Source organism: Ambystoma mexicanum, chromosome 14, assembly GCF_040938575.1.
Source record: "Ambystoma mexicanum isolate Mex_15411 chromosome 14, UKY_AmexF1_1, whole genome shotgun sequence".
Classification (NCBI taxonomy): Eukaryota; Metazoa; Chordata; class Amphibia; order Caudata; family Ambystomatidae; genus Ambystoma; species Ambystoma mexicanum.
Window position 1 is genome coordinate 608064748 of NC_090940.1, and position 12556 is coordinate 608077303.

The window sequence follows — 12556 nt, forward strand, 5'->3', positions numbered from 1 at the left end:
CTGTTAACCTCCATACCTGACATTCCACGAGACGAGGATGGTGCTGAGGACGCACCCCTCCTTTATGCCCAAGGTGCCGTCGGACTTCCATCTCAACGAGCCCTTGGTGTTACCTGTTTTCTTCCTGTCGCCTTTGTTGCCGGCCAAGAGGACTTTGCACTCGCTAGATGTGGCTAGAGCGCTGGTTCTACGTGGACCGCACACAGAGCCTACGGAAGACATCACAGCTGTTTGCGAACTTTGGACCTGTGAATCAAGGGAAGGCCCTCTCGAAGGCTTCCATTTCCAGATGGCTCTCCGCTGCATTATGCACCGTCACCGTTGGCAAACCGACCCTTGCCCGGCCGTCCGAGAGCCCATTCTACCAGAGCGATCGCTGCTACCACAGCATTCCTGTCTGGTGTGCCCCTGCTGGACATCTGTAGGGCTGCTACGTGGAGGTCGACACACCTTCACGAGATTCTACTGTGTCGGCCGGAATTCCAGGGAGGAGGCCAGAGTCGGGCAGGCAGTGCTGCGCAACCTGTTCGCCTGAAGGTGGGCCTGGTGAGAAGGTAAAAGATGCTTAATGTCGAGTTGATGAAATGCTTAATGTTGAGCTTTGCCACCTCCCGTGATTGTGCATGTGTGTACTGCTATGTATTCTTGTATTCATGAGCAGGTGAATCCATGCCAGACCCCATGCTGGAGAAGGAACAAGTTACTTACCTCTAACTGTTGTTCTCCAGCATGGGTCTGGCATGGATTCACATGCAAACCCTCCCTCCTACCCCTCTGCGGCTCTTCTCTTGGTCCTACTGCCACTTTACGTGCTACCAAATCTGAAGATGGCTGCACAAGATGGGGCTTAGGTAGAGGGCAGCCATTGGCTGGGGGCAGTATGACCCAGAGACCAGTGATTGGTTATTAGGAGAAAGACATTTCTGAAACAAAACTGAAACTGATTTTTTCTTTACTGAGGATTCCCAGCCTGACGACGGGGAATATTCATAAGCATGTGAATCCATGCCAGACTCATGCTGGTGAACCAACAGTTACAGGTAAGTAACTTGTTCCATAGGATACTTGGGTAGAGGTCAACGCTGCAAGGAGTCAGGGCTATAAGCAAGACGGTATGAAGGAGCAAAAACATTCCGTCTCACCATCTTTTATATCCACTAATAATTATAGTATTACCAGCTCATTCTTATGTTGGCTCCCATTGTTCCTCTCTTAAAAGAGGGTTTGTTTATTTTATTTTAATGCGCTTACACCTAACCGCTGTAAGTAAATTAATGAATTGGTAGAGTCAAAGTTATGGGACAAGTTAAACAACTGAATGGAATACAAGGGGAAAAAAGGACAAAAGAAGAATCCTAAAAGATGCAAGGTAAAGGTGAACCAGAAGTACTGTAAACATGAAACTCTAGCAAAGAAGGTAATTGCAAGACAATATGAGATTCAAAGCAAAAGCTTGTCAAATCATCCATTATTTCTACATTTCGAGAGGCAAATATATGCACCTTTTCTTTATACTCAACCCGCTATATTGTCACCACCCCCTGGCGTAACATCTTTTTTGAAACCTCTATCCAGCAGGGTGTTTCCTGCATGTGTGTGTAATGTATATTTTTTCAAAAGCGTGAATGACACATAATTTTAAAAGCGAATATAGGAACATGTCAAGTATCGAAGTATATCTCAGTAATTAATGCTTTCCTAAAATGGCCTCTCTTACTCTGTAACATGAGGTCTTTGCTGAAGCATTGAGCATGTCGCTGTGAAATGACAATCTGCCTCTGCTGCTTCTTGCAGGCAAACAGCGGCTTGAAGCCCAAAGAGAACGAAGTGACTTCCAAGCCCTGGCACTGGCCTATCAACTATCAGGTGAGAGTCGGTCCACCCCGGCAGACTGCATGTGTGTTCTGACCTCCCACTGATGACTTCCCTGCTCATGAACATGCTAGAATTAGCCTCCTTATACTTAATAAGTGTTCTCTAAACTGCAGTGTTTGAGTGCCTATGTTTTAGGCGGATCTGTGTGAAATGACTGAATGCAAAAGTCCGACTACCAAAAGTCTGATTTTTTTTTTTTCTGTTTTTTTTTCTTCATTTTTCCGCAAATATATATGTGGGGGGAGAACCTCCCCCCACCTTACCCCTATACATTTTTATGAACTTTACCCCCCCCCCACATATATATCTGCGGAAAAATGGGGGTCAGAGTTTTTGCCATTGGTCATTTTGTCCTATTCCGTTTTAGGCATGTACCTAAAAATATTGACTGGTCCACCAATGGAATGCTTTCCCTGCACAATTGGTATGCTCTTTATCATGCCATGCATCTTGCGTGAGCTTTCAGAATTACATTGCGGTGGCATCAGATGTCCAGCTCGAACCAATAACTATGCTTCTATCCCACAGGGGCTTCGGTTCTCTGGCGTCAACACTACTGATTATCGTGTATACCTGCTTGGAAATCCAGTAAGCATCTTTTCTATTGGTGTTTTTACTTGGTTTGTCATTTAAAAATACAGAATTGATGATGTGTCCTTCCTAGCTTGTGTAATTTTCATGAAGGGGTGGTTGTTGTGTGCCCAGTGGTTGAAAGTATTGACGTCTTTGTGGATGTTCTGCATAATCAGTATTTTTGTTCAGATAAGCGGAGTAACATCGCAGTAGGCACCCTCAAATCGGAGCAATACGTCACCAGAGTATTTGCAGCATATGTTTACTTCCACCCATTCTACTCTATGGTCCTGTTCAGACCAGTGGCATCAGCACCACTGTGCCACAGGGGAGGCATAATACTGTTATTGGACATCAGCACCCTGTACCACTGGGAGGAGCTCTACTTTTGGGCATCGGCAGCCCTATGCCACAGGGAGGAGCTCTACTCTTGTTGAGCATCTGCAGTACCAGGCCATGGGAAGGTGTTGTGAAGTGTCCGAAATAAAAGCCAGACACAAAGTGGTCATGTTTTTGGTTTAATACTTTTATTACCATAAACAGGTTGGGAAAATGCCTCTCTGACCATGCTGTACGAGGAAGTCCCTACCTAAAACCAAAAACTATGGATCTGTCTGTCAGGAGGTCAGAAATCAACTGTCCTGGTGTCCAAACGTTCTATCCTGACACTCACACTAAAACAAAATAATAAAGTGAGAAGGGACATGTTTTTAACCTGGTGTTTGCAAAAAGTGTTCATAAATGAAAACTAGAACAGCTCCAACATAAGTTATCCAAGGTAACAGACTTCCCCTGGAGTAGTCAATGGTATGTCAAGGTGTCTTGGACTAACAGTTCCTTATGTCTTTCTTGGCCCGCAACAATCCTGTTAGTTACAAATCTGCTTAGCCTGGTGATTCCTTTTTTTACAAAGTTCCTTCTTTGTTCAGCAAACACTGTCCTTTCTTGGGACTTCTTGTTACCTTTGCAATCGCCTGGTATACTCCCATGTCAGGACTTCCTATGCACTTCCAACTGCCTGGTATACTCCCCTTCCAAGAATTCTTATGCACTCGCAACTGCCTGGTTTACTCGCCTGCCAGGACTTCTTATTTCCATACAACAGTTTCTCTTTACATCCAAAACTGCATATATCTTCCTTGATTCAGTATATCTAGTTGTTTCAATGTTGGCTTTAAGTTTTCCCCATAATCTGCATTCCATGCACTTGTATATATTGTTGGGGGTCGTGTTTGTTTGCGAGTCAAAAGGGCAGAGTACAATCTTCATATTGTTTGTGTCTCTGCAGCTTTATAATGTTCAAACTGTCTTTTGCATTGTTGCCGAGATGTCCGGGGGTCCCCACTTCGCCTGGGCTGGCTCACCGGCTCTGTGAGGTGTCTGGTCCCGTTGGCACTTACGCAGTGTAGCTTTGCCGCTTGCTTCCCACTCTGGACTGCTTTGACTGTTTGTACGGTGGCTTTCGCGGCTCCGCTCCTGCACGCCTGCTTTCCTTCAGGTCCCGGTGAGGGTAATGCTGCTTATTCCAGCTGCCGAATCCCCGGGAATCTTCCTGTGGTTCCTGACGTCTCTGCAGCATGTTGTGCTCACACAATGTTACTTTCTCTCCCTGCTGATGAACCCCTTAGCTCTGCCTCACCGTCTCGTGCCTCCAGCTTCCACAGTCCTCTGATGGAGATGCAACATATTCTCCCGTACACCTTCTACCAATAGCTTGGTTGCCATGTTTAAATGTCCCACGCATGGGTGTGTTCTGAAAACTAGCACACATTGAGCTTGAGGTTCCTTCTGCTCTGCATCATTTCCTCCAGCCTCCTCGTACCATTACTTAGGTGGTTGTGGAAATTGGAGCCAAAAAATGTAATGAATAGTACTTGGAAAGTCTCTCTCAATGGTTCCATATGAAAATCCAGTTCTTTATGAAGGGGAATTAGAACTGAAAAGGGTATTCTTGGAGCTTTTACTTTTTAGACGAGGGATGGGAGGTTGGTCGATAGGGTATTGGAAAAAGGTTTTTCTACTTTCCCTAAAGGGGGGAACAGATGCATGGCACTAAACCATTAGGGTATTGTGTATTAGGGGGTCTTTTCCATGGGCAAATGGGGGGATGCCAAGTCTCATCCAATGAAGCCACCATGACATCTCCCCGGTGGTTGTCTCCTCCCATGTGATCCTCCCTCATATAACGGCCCCCAGAGTCAGGATCTGGTAGCAGCTGCTATCCACTGGCCACATGGGAGAAGGTCACCGCTGGGGAATCTGTGATGACTCCATTGGATTCATAATAGCATGCTACTGTTGGGCATCAGCAGCCCTGTTTCACAGGGAAGAGCTGTGCTGATGGGCATCAGCAGCCTTCTACTACAGGTATGAGCACTAATGTTTTTGGGCATCAGAAGCGCCATTCCGTGAGGAGGTGCGCTACTGTTGGGCATCGCAGCCTTATGCCACAGAGAGAGGCTCTACTTTTTGGAACATCAGCAGCCAAGGGGAGGAGCGCTACAGGTGTTGGGCATCAGCAGCCCTTATTGCAAATAGTCACTAGATGGACACCTCGATAGGCTCATCTGCAGGGCATCCACAGTCACCCTACAATAGGACAGCACTCAAAGCCACTCTGCGCCTTTTGGTATTGTGCACATTTATTTCCGCAAAGTTTATCCGGTCAGTGCATGACAAATGTGACGTTTTGTTTTTGGATGGTGCTGCTTTTGAAGAGTGTGTGCTGCAGTCTGTGAATTCTGCGTACAGGTGCGAGATGCGGAATGAACTAGCACCTTGTGCAACATGTCTCTTCTTCCTCGGCAGGTGATCTGGTGGCTAAATCTGGGTTGCATTGGCATGTACCTCTTCATGGGCTCTGTAGCTGCCTTCTCCCTACAGCGGGGTGTTCAAATGACGGAAAAGGTTAAAGGTAATTCTTGATGAGCAAGACCAGTTTCTTATTTCCATTACTACTTTTATATGAGTATTTCATTAAATGTCCTCATCTATTTTCACAAATCTTGAAATATCTGTACGTCTCTCAGAAGAACATGTCAATCTGTGCAGTGCAGAATGTTTAACCTCCAAGAATTTACAAGCGCCTACAGCAGCTTAAAAGAAAGTTAGGACCAAGTCTCATATTGATTGCTTTGCAAAACCTACCGTTTTGTTTGTGCTGTAATTGCTTGATTTCTACGTCGTATTTCTACCAATGATATTACTCTGTTATCCCACTATGTCGTATTGGCTTGACATGTTTTTCGTAATGTGTGAATTAAACAAAATGTTTAGTATTGTTATGTTATTTATTCCGACTGTAATTATTAACTGCTTTCACATGGCGAGTCATTACAAAATCAGACCAATGACAATATCATTCAACTACATACAAGGTTATGTTGGAAAGCATTTATGATATACCAAATCATCAACATTTTGTTTTCAAACGGCCATGTGTGGCGAACCAGAAGAAGGCGTCAGACTAAGCTGTGACATTTTCAATGGTTTTTATTTAAATAAGAAAAATGCCCATCTAGCCCTGCTGCTATCAGGGGGATTCCCTGCCTAACAAACTAAAAGTAAGGGTGCTTGTCACAAGTCCAAAAATAAATAGTCATTAGTCCTAATCCTATTAGCTAACTGGCCCTACCACTTAGAAAAACATAACAAAAAAGAGTTTGGAGAATTAACTGACTGGCCCAATTACTTGGATCCCTTTTCCAAGAAGGCTTGTTTTTTTTAAAGTTCATCAATTTCTCACAGTACAGTCCTCAGCCTCACTTAGGTTCTGTATACCAAATATTAAGTATTCCATACAGTTCCCTCTTTCCATGAAGAAAGGGTTTTCTTAACTCAATTCCACCATTTCTGACTTAGTACTTGATAGTGTCCTTGATTTCTAAGTACTGGAGCTCTCCAGGCTCTCTCCCCAGTTCAGCTCATTCGGTTTTGTGTTTCCTGGGCTCCTGAAGTCCTCTGGCCCTCTGGCAGGCTTACTTTAGCGGGACGGCTTCCCGTTTGGGGTTTCTTGGTCCTTGTAATGCTTGTAGCTTCTCCAGCCTCGAATATTCATGTGTTTTGGTTTTTCAAGGCTCTCCAAAGCCCTCTGGTCCTTTGATAGGCTTGGTTTAGCGTCTGCCCGTTCATGTTTTGTTTAGCTCCTGTAACCCTTGTGGCTTTCCCAGCCTCTGATACCTCTGTTCACCCCTCTCAGCAGTGTTAACTCTTCGGGAGCGTTCACTTCCCTTCTGTTACCCGGCTCGGCAGCTAATGCGCATCTCATGCGGAGATCGGGGATCCAGTCTCTCCACTGCAGTCTGGTCTCTGCGTCAGTTAACAGGCCCACCACCACCACTTCTGTGTGGTTGCACCATTGAGAATATGGCCTTGGGTATTGTACATGTAATGGTTGGGGATGCAGAATACCTGACACCAAAACACAAAATAATCAAACTAACTCAGGAAGACGGCAAAGGTGCTGTTTTATTAAGAATTATCTAAAACAGGGAGTTCCAACAGACATTTGCTCGAGCTCTCAGTGCATTTTTCATAAAAACATCCTTGAATGCAAAGAATACGTCGGACGTGACGTCCTACAACGTGGCAAATAAGACAAACCTATGAGCGATAGTGATATGTTCAAGGGGAACATCTAAGTATACTTTCTATAAGGGCTGGGTTTGTGATTGGCTATCTATCATCAGGTGGACAATTTATGCCTACCTCTAACATGTCATCTTCAACACTATTAAGTACACGGTATATCATTGGCTCTCAGACTATAAGGCCCTTTGTTATATGGCCCTCTATAATTGGTTGACACGCTCGTACCATTTCTGGAACATTCGGTTCATTTAGCAGCTCGTAACCTCAGATCCAGGTGCCAGGAGGTGGTCTTGACTTTACCTCCCCACCCAATTAGCCCAACATCTCTCCACCCATGCCTTGCACCATGAAGATTGTCTTTTAACTTGGCCTTACAAAGTATTCTTGTCTCTGGGAATATATGGGAGTGCGAGTACTCACTAGCGTTGTCCTAGGACTCCACGCTCAACTCTATTTCCATCCTTGGCTCACTTGACAGGAGGCCACGATTTGGTCCATTTTGCAGCATTTAAATCTCTTGAATGAATAAAACTTGGCATGCTTGGTGTTCTTCCTTTGCACCTTAACAAGGGATGATTCAGCTTCACACATTCACTGCCTTCAAGAATAGGTAACCGATCTTGGCTGCTTCAGCTTTGATACCAGGCCAAACAGCTTTGCCATTCGTTTCCACAATCTCAGCTTATTCTTGCTGCAAGACAGTTCTCGCCTTTTCTCTCTATGGGTCCTGGCTTACTGAATTCATGACACTGATGTCCAGTTTCTGTACAATGGCGGCTTCGCCTGCAGTCTATTCACTACATCTAGCCAGCTTCTTAGATTACTTAATCTACTTGCGTTACAGCATCTGTACAGTTAGTGAATGTCTTGCATTTTCTGCAGTGCTTCGCACACGTGCAATCTTCTTTTCGCATATGTAAGGTTATTCTTAACTTCGTCATCAGTTTCTGTAAGATCCATACATTCTCGTCAACCAATATTTTTAGTGCGTCACACTCTTCTCTTGTGACATCACCAGCTTCTCTTTCACTCTTTTTCATATTCCTTCAGGGAGTTCCTCCCTCAGATTGTCGTCTCTTTGGGGATACATTTGATACGTTTTTTTCAGTGGGGTACCTTCTTTCGAATATTTGCCGTGGTATGGTCTCAACTGCTGGTGTTCAGGATGGCACAGTCTCAGGCTTCCAACAAATAGGAGGTAGAGGGGCGGAATTTCCTGCAGAGGCATGTACCTGCTGCTCTACACCACCAGCCGAGATGGTTGCTTTACCATGCACTTTCGTGCTCTTAATGCCACTGGGCCTAGTAAGATCGTTGTTTTTTTTTGTTCTCCCCTGTTCCCTTCCCTTTTGCCTGTTTGCGCTCTGAAACACTTGTGTACGAGCGTGATATAAATAAAATAGATCATAACATATCTTCATCTGTTTCTCGACATTTGCTTCTTTGCCAGTCAGTTTGCCAGCCTTCCCGCATCTGGCTAGTGATCGGCTCGCTCTCCACGCTACCACTGGCTCCTCCCCTCCAGGATGTCCTCCCGTCAGAGGCTTGCTTCTGCGTAGGATTCTCTCTCTTCCATTCCAAGTTCCTTGTTGTTTTATGTACTTTCTAATAAACAAAAGGGGTGTGTAATTCCTCTATGACTGTGGAGTTCAGGCAAAATCTAGCATTACCTGAAGACAAAGAGATTGAAAAAATGTCATTACCAGGAGAATCCAAAATAGAAGTAAGTCTTTTCGATTCCCATGTGGCAGACATTGTGTACCGGACAGCGAGTTCCCCATAGGAATGGGAGTCCCTGTCCCTGAGAGGGGAGTCCCGCCCAGTGATGTCCCACATTCCCAGATCCCTAGGGAGGTTCCTGTTAGCAGGACGACCTCCCCTTGCCTCAAAGGGGGTGGCTCCCCTCTGGAAAGAAGGGACAAATGGTCCGGATTCATCACACATGGCTTGTCTGTGTATTAGCATATTGTTCCCCTGCCATGGGTATCTACACCTTGGTCTATGGATAAAAAGGAAATGGGGCTAGAGAGTGAAAAAGTGGGTAACCAAGTGTGCTCGAGAAAGACCAGCAGGGACGACGGTACCTTTGGATCCATGTTGATTGGAGAGGGTGCAGAATTAGGAGAGAGTATGGCTGTGCTAGTGAGATGGCTTTCATGAAGGCTTTTTAGAGTGATAATGTCATTCTGCTAGAAGTGCTGTGTTGGATGTGTGATGAACTTGTGATGTGCTCAAGAGGACACTCGCAGCGTGTAAGCTCATGTGCTCTGGCCTGTGATTAATGACCCGAAAACAAACCTAAAGAGTAGCAGAGTCAAGAGTAGACTGTACAAAGGAAAATGTGGGAGGTAACATTAAGGATGAGCAGAGAAGGGATGGGGTAGAATTCTGAGCCTGTGTGCAGTGAATGCATGGTAATATGAGTAAGTATCATCCGAGGGAATGACTGGCACGGGCTAATACTTTACATTGCTGCAGGAGCTATTAACTGCCAGAAACAAATGATAAATATCTGGGTTACATATTCGTATGTAAACAACTGCTTGGTGACTGGATTTTAATAGTTTTAAACTTTTTGCATCATAAACCAGAATACTGTTAACTCTGGTTCATATCCTATTCATTAGTCGAACCCTAGCTAAATGAGTTGGGGAGGGGATACAGTAAGCAGGCAGAATCGTCAAGGGACAAGACCTGGTGTTAAGAAAAACAAGGAAAATAAAGACAGTGGGATGTAACCCGGGAGCAAAATCACAGTGATGGTGGTAAACCACACTGGTGCACAACCACAAACTGGGCAAACCCAAGAGTAAAACCACAATGGGATCCCGCCCAGGAGCCAGACCATGGCGGAGTAAAGCCAAAAGGGAAGACCATAGGCCCAAGGTCGCAATTGGGAGCGGCCTAAATACTACAGAACATTAAATAAAATAAAAGGTGTGTGTGTGTGTGTACGTGTACCAGGTTTGGAGTAGGAGGAGAGTTGTGCAACTGCTAAAATCCTCCAAGTGCATTTTTAAAATGCTGCATTTCCAAGTGACCACAGGTACCTCCCGGCACTTGATAGTATATCCCAGTGCATTGTTAGGAGTTAAAGGATTAAGGCATTTCACAGTGACCCCATTACTGGCCCAATTCTGCCGTCCTGGAACAGAGTACTCCCAAAATATTTTAGGTGTAGCTTAATGGTGCACACTGCAATTTCAAGTCTTTTTATGCAGTACAGGGGACGCCTGAGGAAAATTAGACAGGGGATGCAATGGAATAATGTCTGGGGAAAAAGGGTGGGGGGGGGGGGTCTGGAAGATTCTAGGGCCAGAAGAAGCAACCTGCTGTATGATGCAACCCCCCAACCCCAGGAAGTGGTAAATGGGAGATCCCCAAGAGCTCTTCTATTGTTCCCTCCACCCACCTGCAGCATGCCCCGTGACCACCCCAGCAGAGGAACCCATCCTATTATTATGCCTCAGGAGATGCACTACATTGGAAGTGGGGTGAGGCCCCATTAGGGCGTATCATGGGGGCCGTGGTTCCTGGGGGAAGAGGTGTAGGACCCTGCACCTCCCCAGCCCAGGGAAAGGTTGGTGAGCACAGTAGTAAATGCAGCAGGTCTGCTGCTCTCATTTGAGTCAATATGAGAACCTGCTTATTGGGCAAGCACATTCATTGCTGTGGAGCCCAAAGATAGAGGGGTCTGTGGCGAGTCTGAAGTACAAGGACGCAATTCTTCCATTTTGGAATATTGTTTATTATAGAACAAGTAAAAACTCCTAATCCTTATCTAAACTATGTGTTTTGCCTACCTATCACAAACTAACTAGAATGCTTGTCAGTTGTCAGTGAGTCCAAAAGGAAGAGCTGTCCTCTGTCCCAAACTACTCTAATATGTCTCTGCCACTATCAAAACAACTAAGGCACAGGAGAATGACTCCATTCTCCTGTGGAGCTTTTCAGCAAGTTCGCTTTAGTAACCTATTCAAAGGTAGTCCTTTGATCAAGTTCTATAGTTCAGATATAGGGTTCTTCAATTTCTCAACTATGTCCTTTACGCTTTGGTTCCCCCTTTCGATATGGTCCGTCTCTTTTCTTGTTCCTTAAACTTGAAACTTTTTCTCTACTCAGTGTCCACTCTTTTCCCTGGCTGGGCCAAGTAGGACTGATCCCATAGTGATTCTCACTTTTCTCCACCACAAGTATGAAGGTTCTAGTATTGGTTCTCACTTTTTTCCAACACTTCAGGTATTAAGCGTGTCAGGTATTAAGCGTGTTATACATACCTGCACTTGCACGATCCGAATGTACAAGGCCTAGTAGGATCGTTTCTCCCTCCCCCACCCTTTGCCTTGTTGCGCCATGAGACCCACACATGTATAGGCGCATAACAAATGAACAATAAAAAAAAACATGTCTCGAATGGATTGTGTCCTCCAACGTATTCCTCATCTATGACATATGATGTCCAAGCTGTGCGGCTTCAGAACATTTTTCGGCAGAGTGCGCCCTTGCGTCAATGGCGTCGGGTCGATGTCCCTCGGAGGCCTTCGTCGAGGGTGATATCATCGGATGTTATAAGTAGCACGCACGGCGCCCGTAGCCTCAGTTCCATTTCTTCTGCAAACGTGTTTGCTTCAAGAACTTGGTGCGCCTCGTGTTTCCTATTGTATTCAGTATTATGTCTTCTTTGTCTTCCCCGACGACCCTGCGGTCTGGCTTCAAGAAGTGTCGGGACTGTGGGTACAACATGTCCATCACGGACCCACATCGGATTTGCTTGTAGTGCCTGACCGAGGACCACGCTACAGACTACTGCTCGAAGTGCCAGTCGTTGACTGCCAAGGCCTTGCGGGAGCATAAGGGAAATTGAAGGTAGGCCATGTTTCCAAACCCCATAAATCGAAGTCTACTATTCTGTCGACCGACTCGAGAGGGGACTCTCCTTGTCGGAAGAAGTCCAGGAGATCTCCGTCCCGGAGTAGTTCGCGCCACTCTTCCTCTTCGTGGAGGCGGTCCAGGAAGCAGCATCACTGTTCGCCTTCCCCGTCCTTGGATGATTGCTCGAAAAAGGTGGCCTGCCCTAAATCCTCCACCCCTGAGGAATGGGAGTCATTTTGTGAGCAAGTGTTGCAGATTTTCCAATCTCAAGGCACAGTTCCAACCGCGCCTTCGGTAGAAGCTGGCAAGGAATGGTCTTGATCGGATACTCGTGCACCCTCGGGCCCAGGTAGTCAGCGCAATGAGCATCGGGAGCAGTCGAGGTCCCGTTCGGACAAGGCATCGGGGGATCGCCAGAGATGTGCCAGGTTCAGGTCGAGGTCTTCGTCTCCACCGAAATCGTCGAAGCCTGTGAAGTCGTTGAAGTTGTCTGTCGCGTCTTTACCCCGGGTCAGGCCCTCGAAGCCATCAGAGCCTTGGTTGACGTCAACAATGTCTGAGTTGTCGACGCCATCTCCCTCCTGGGCATGTTTTACCGGTGGAAGCCCCTGTGGCTGTGGATCCTCTAAGGAATGCTTCTTCCAAG

General features: G+C 46.0%; 1 protein-coding gene across 2 annotated transcripts in view; it reads left to right on the forward strand.

Annotated features, from left to right (window-relative positions):
* The window catches only part of POMT2 (protein O-mannosyltransferase 2), a 296276-nt gene that overhangs the window by 123967 nt on the left and 159753 nt on the right, over positions 1–12556 (forward strand). For both annotated transcript variants that reach the window (XM_069638005.1, XM_069638004.1), the window contains exons 16-18: positions 1795–1866; positions 2404–2463; positions 5257–5362. In XM_069638005.1, the coding sequence (XP_069494106.1) occupies positions 1795–1866; positions 2404–2463; positions 5257–5362 (238 nt within the window). The remainder of the gene's footprint in view (positions 1–1794; positions 1867–2403; positions 2464–5256; positions 5363–12556) is intronic.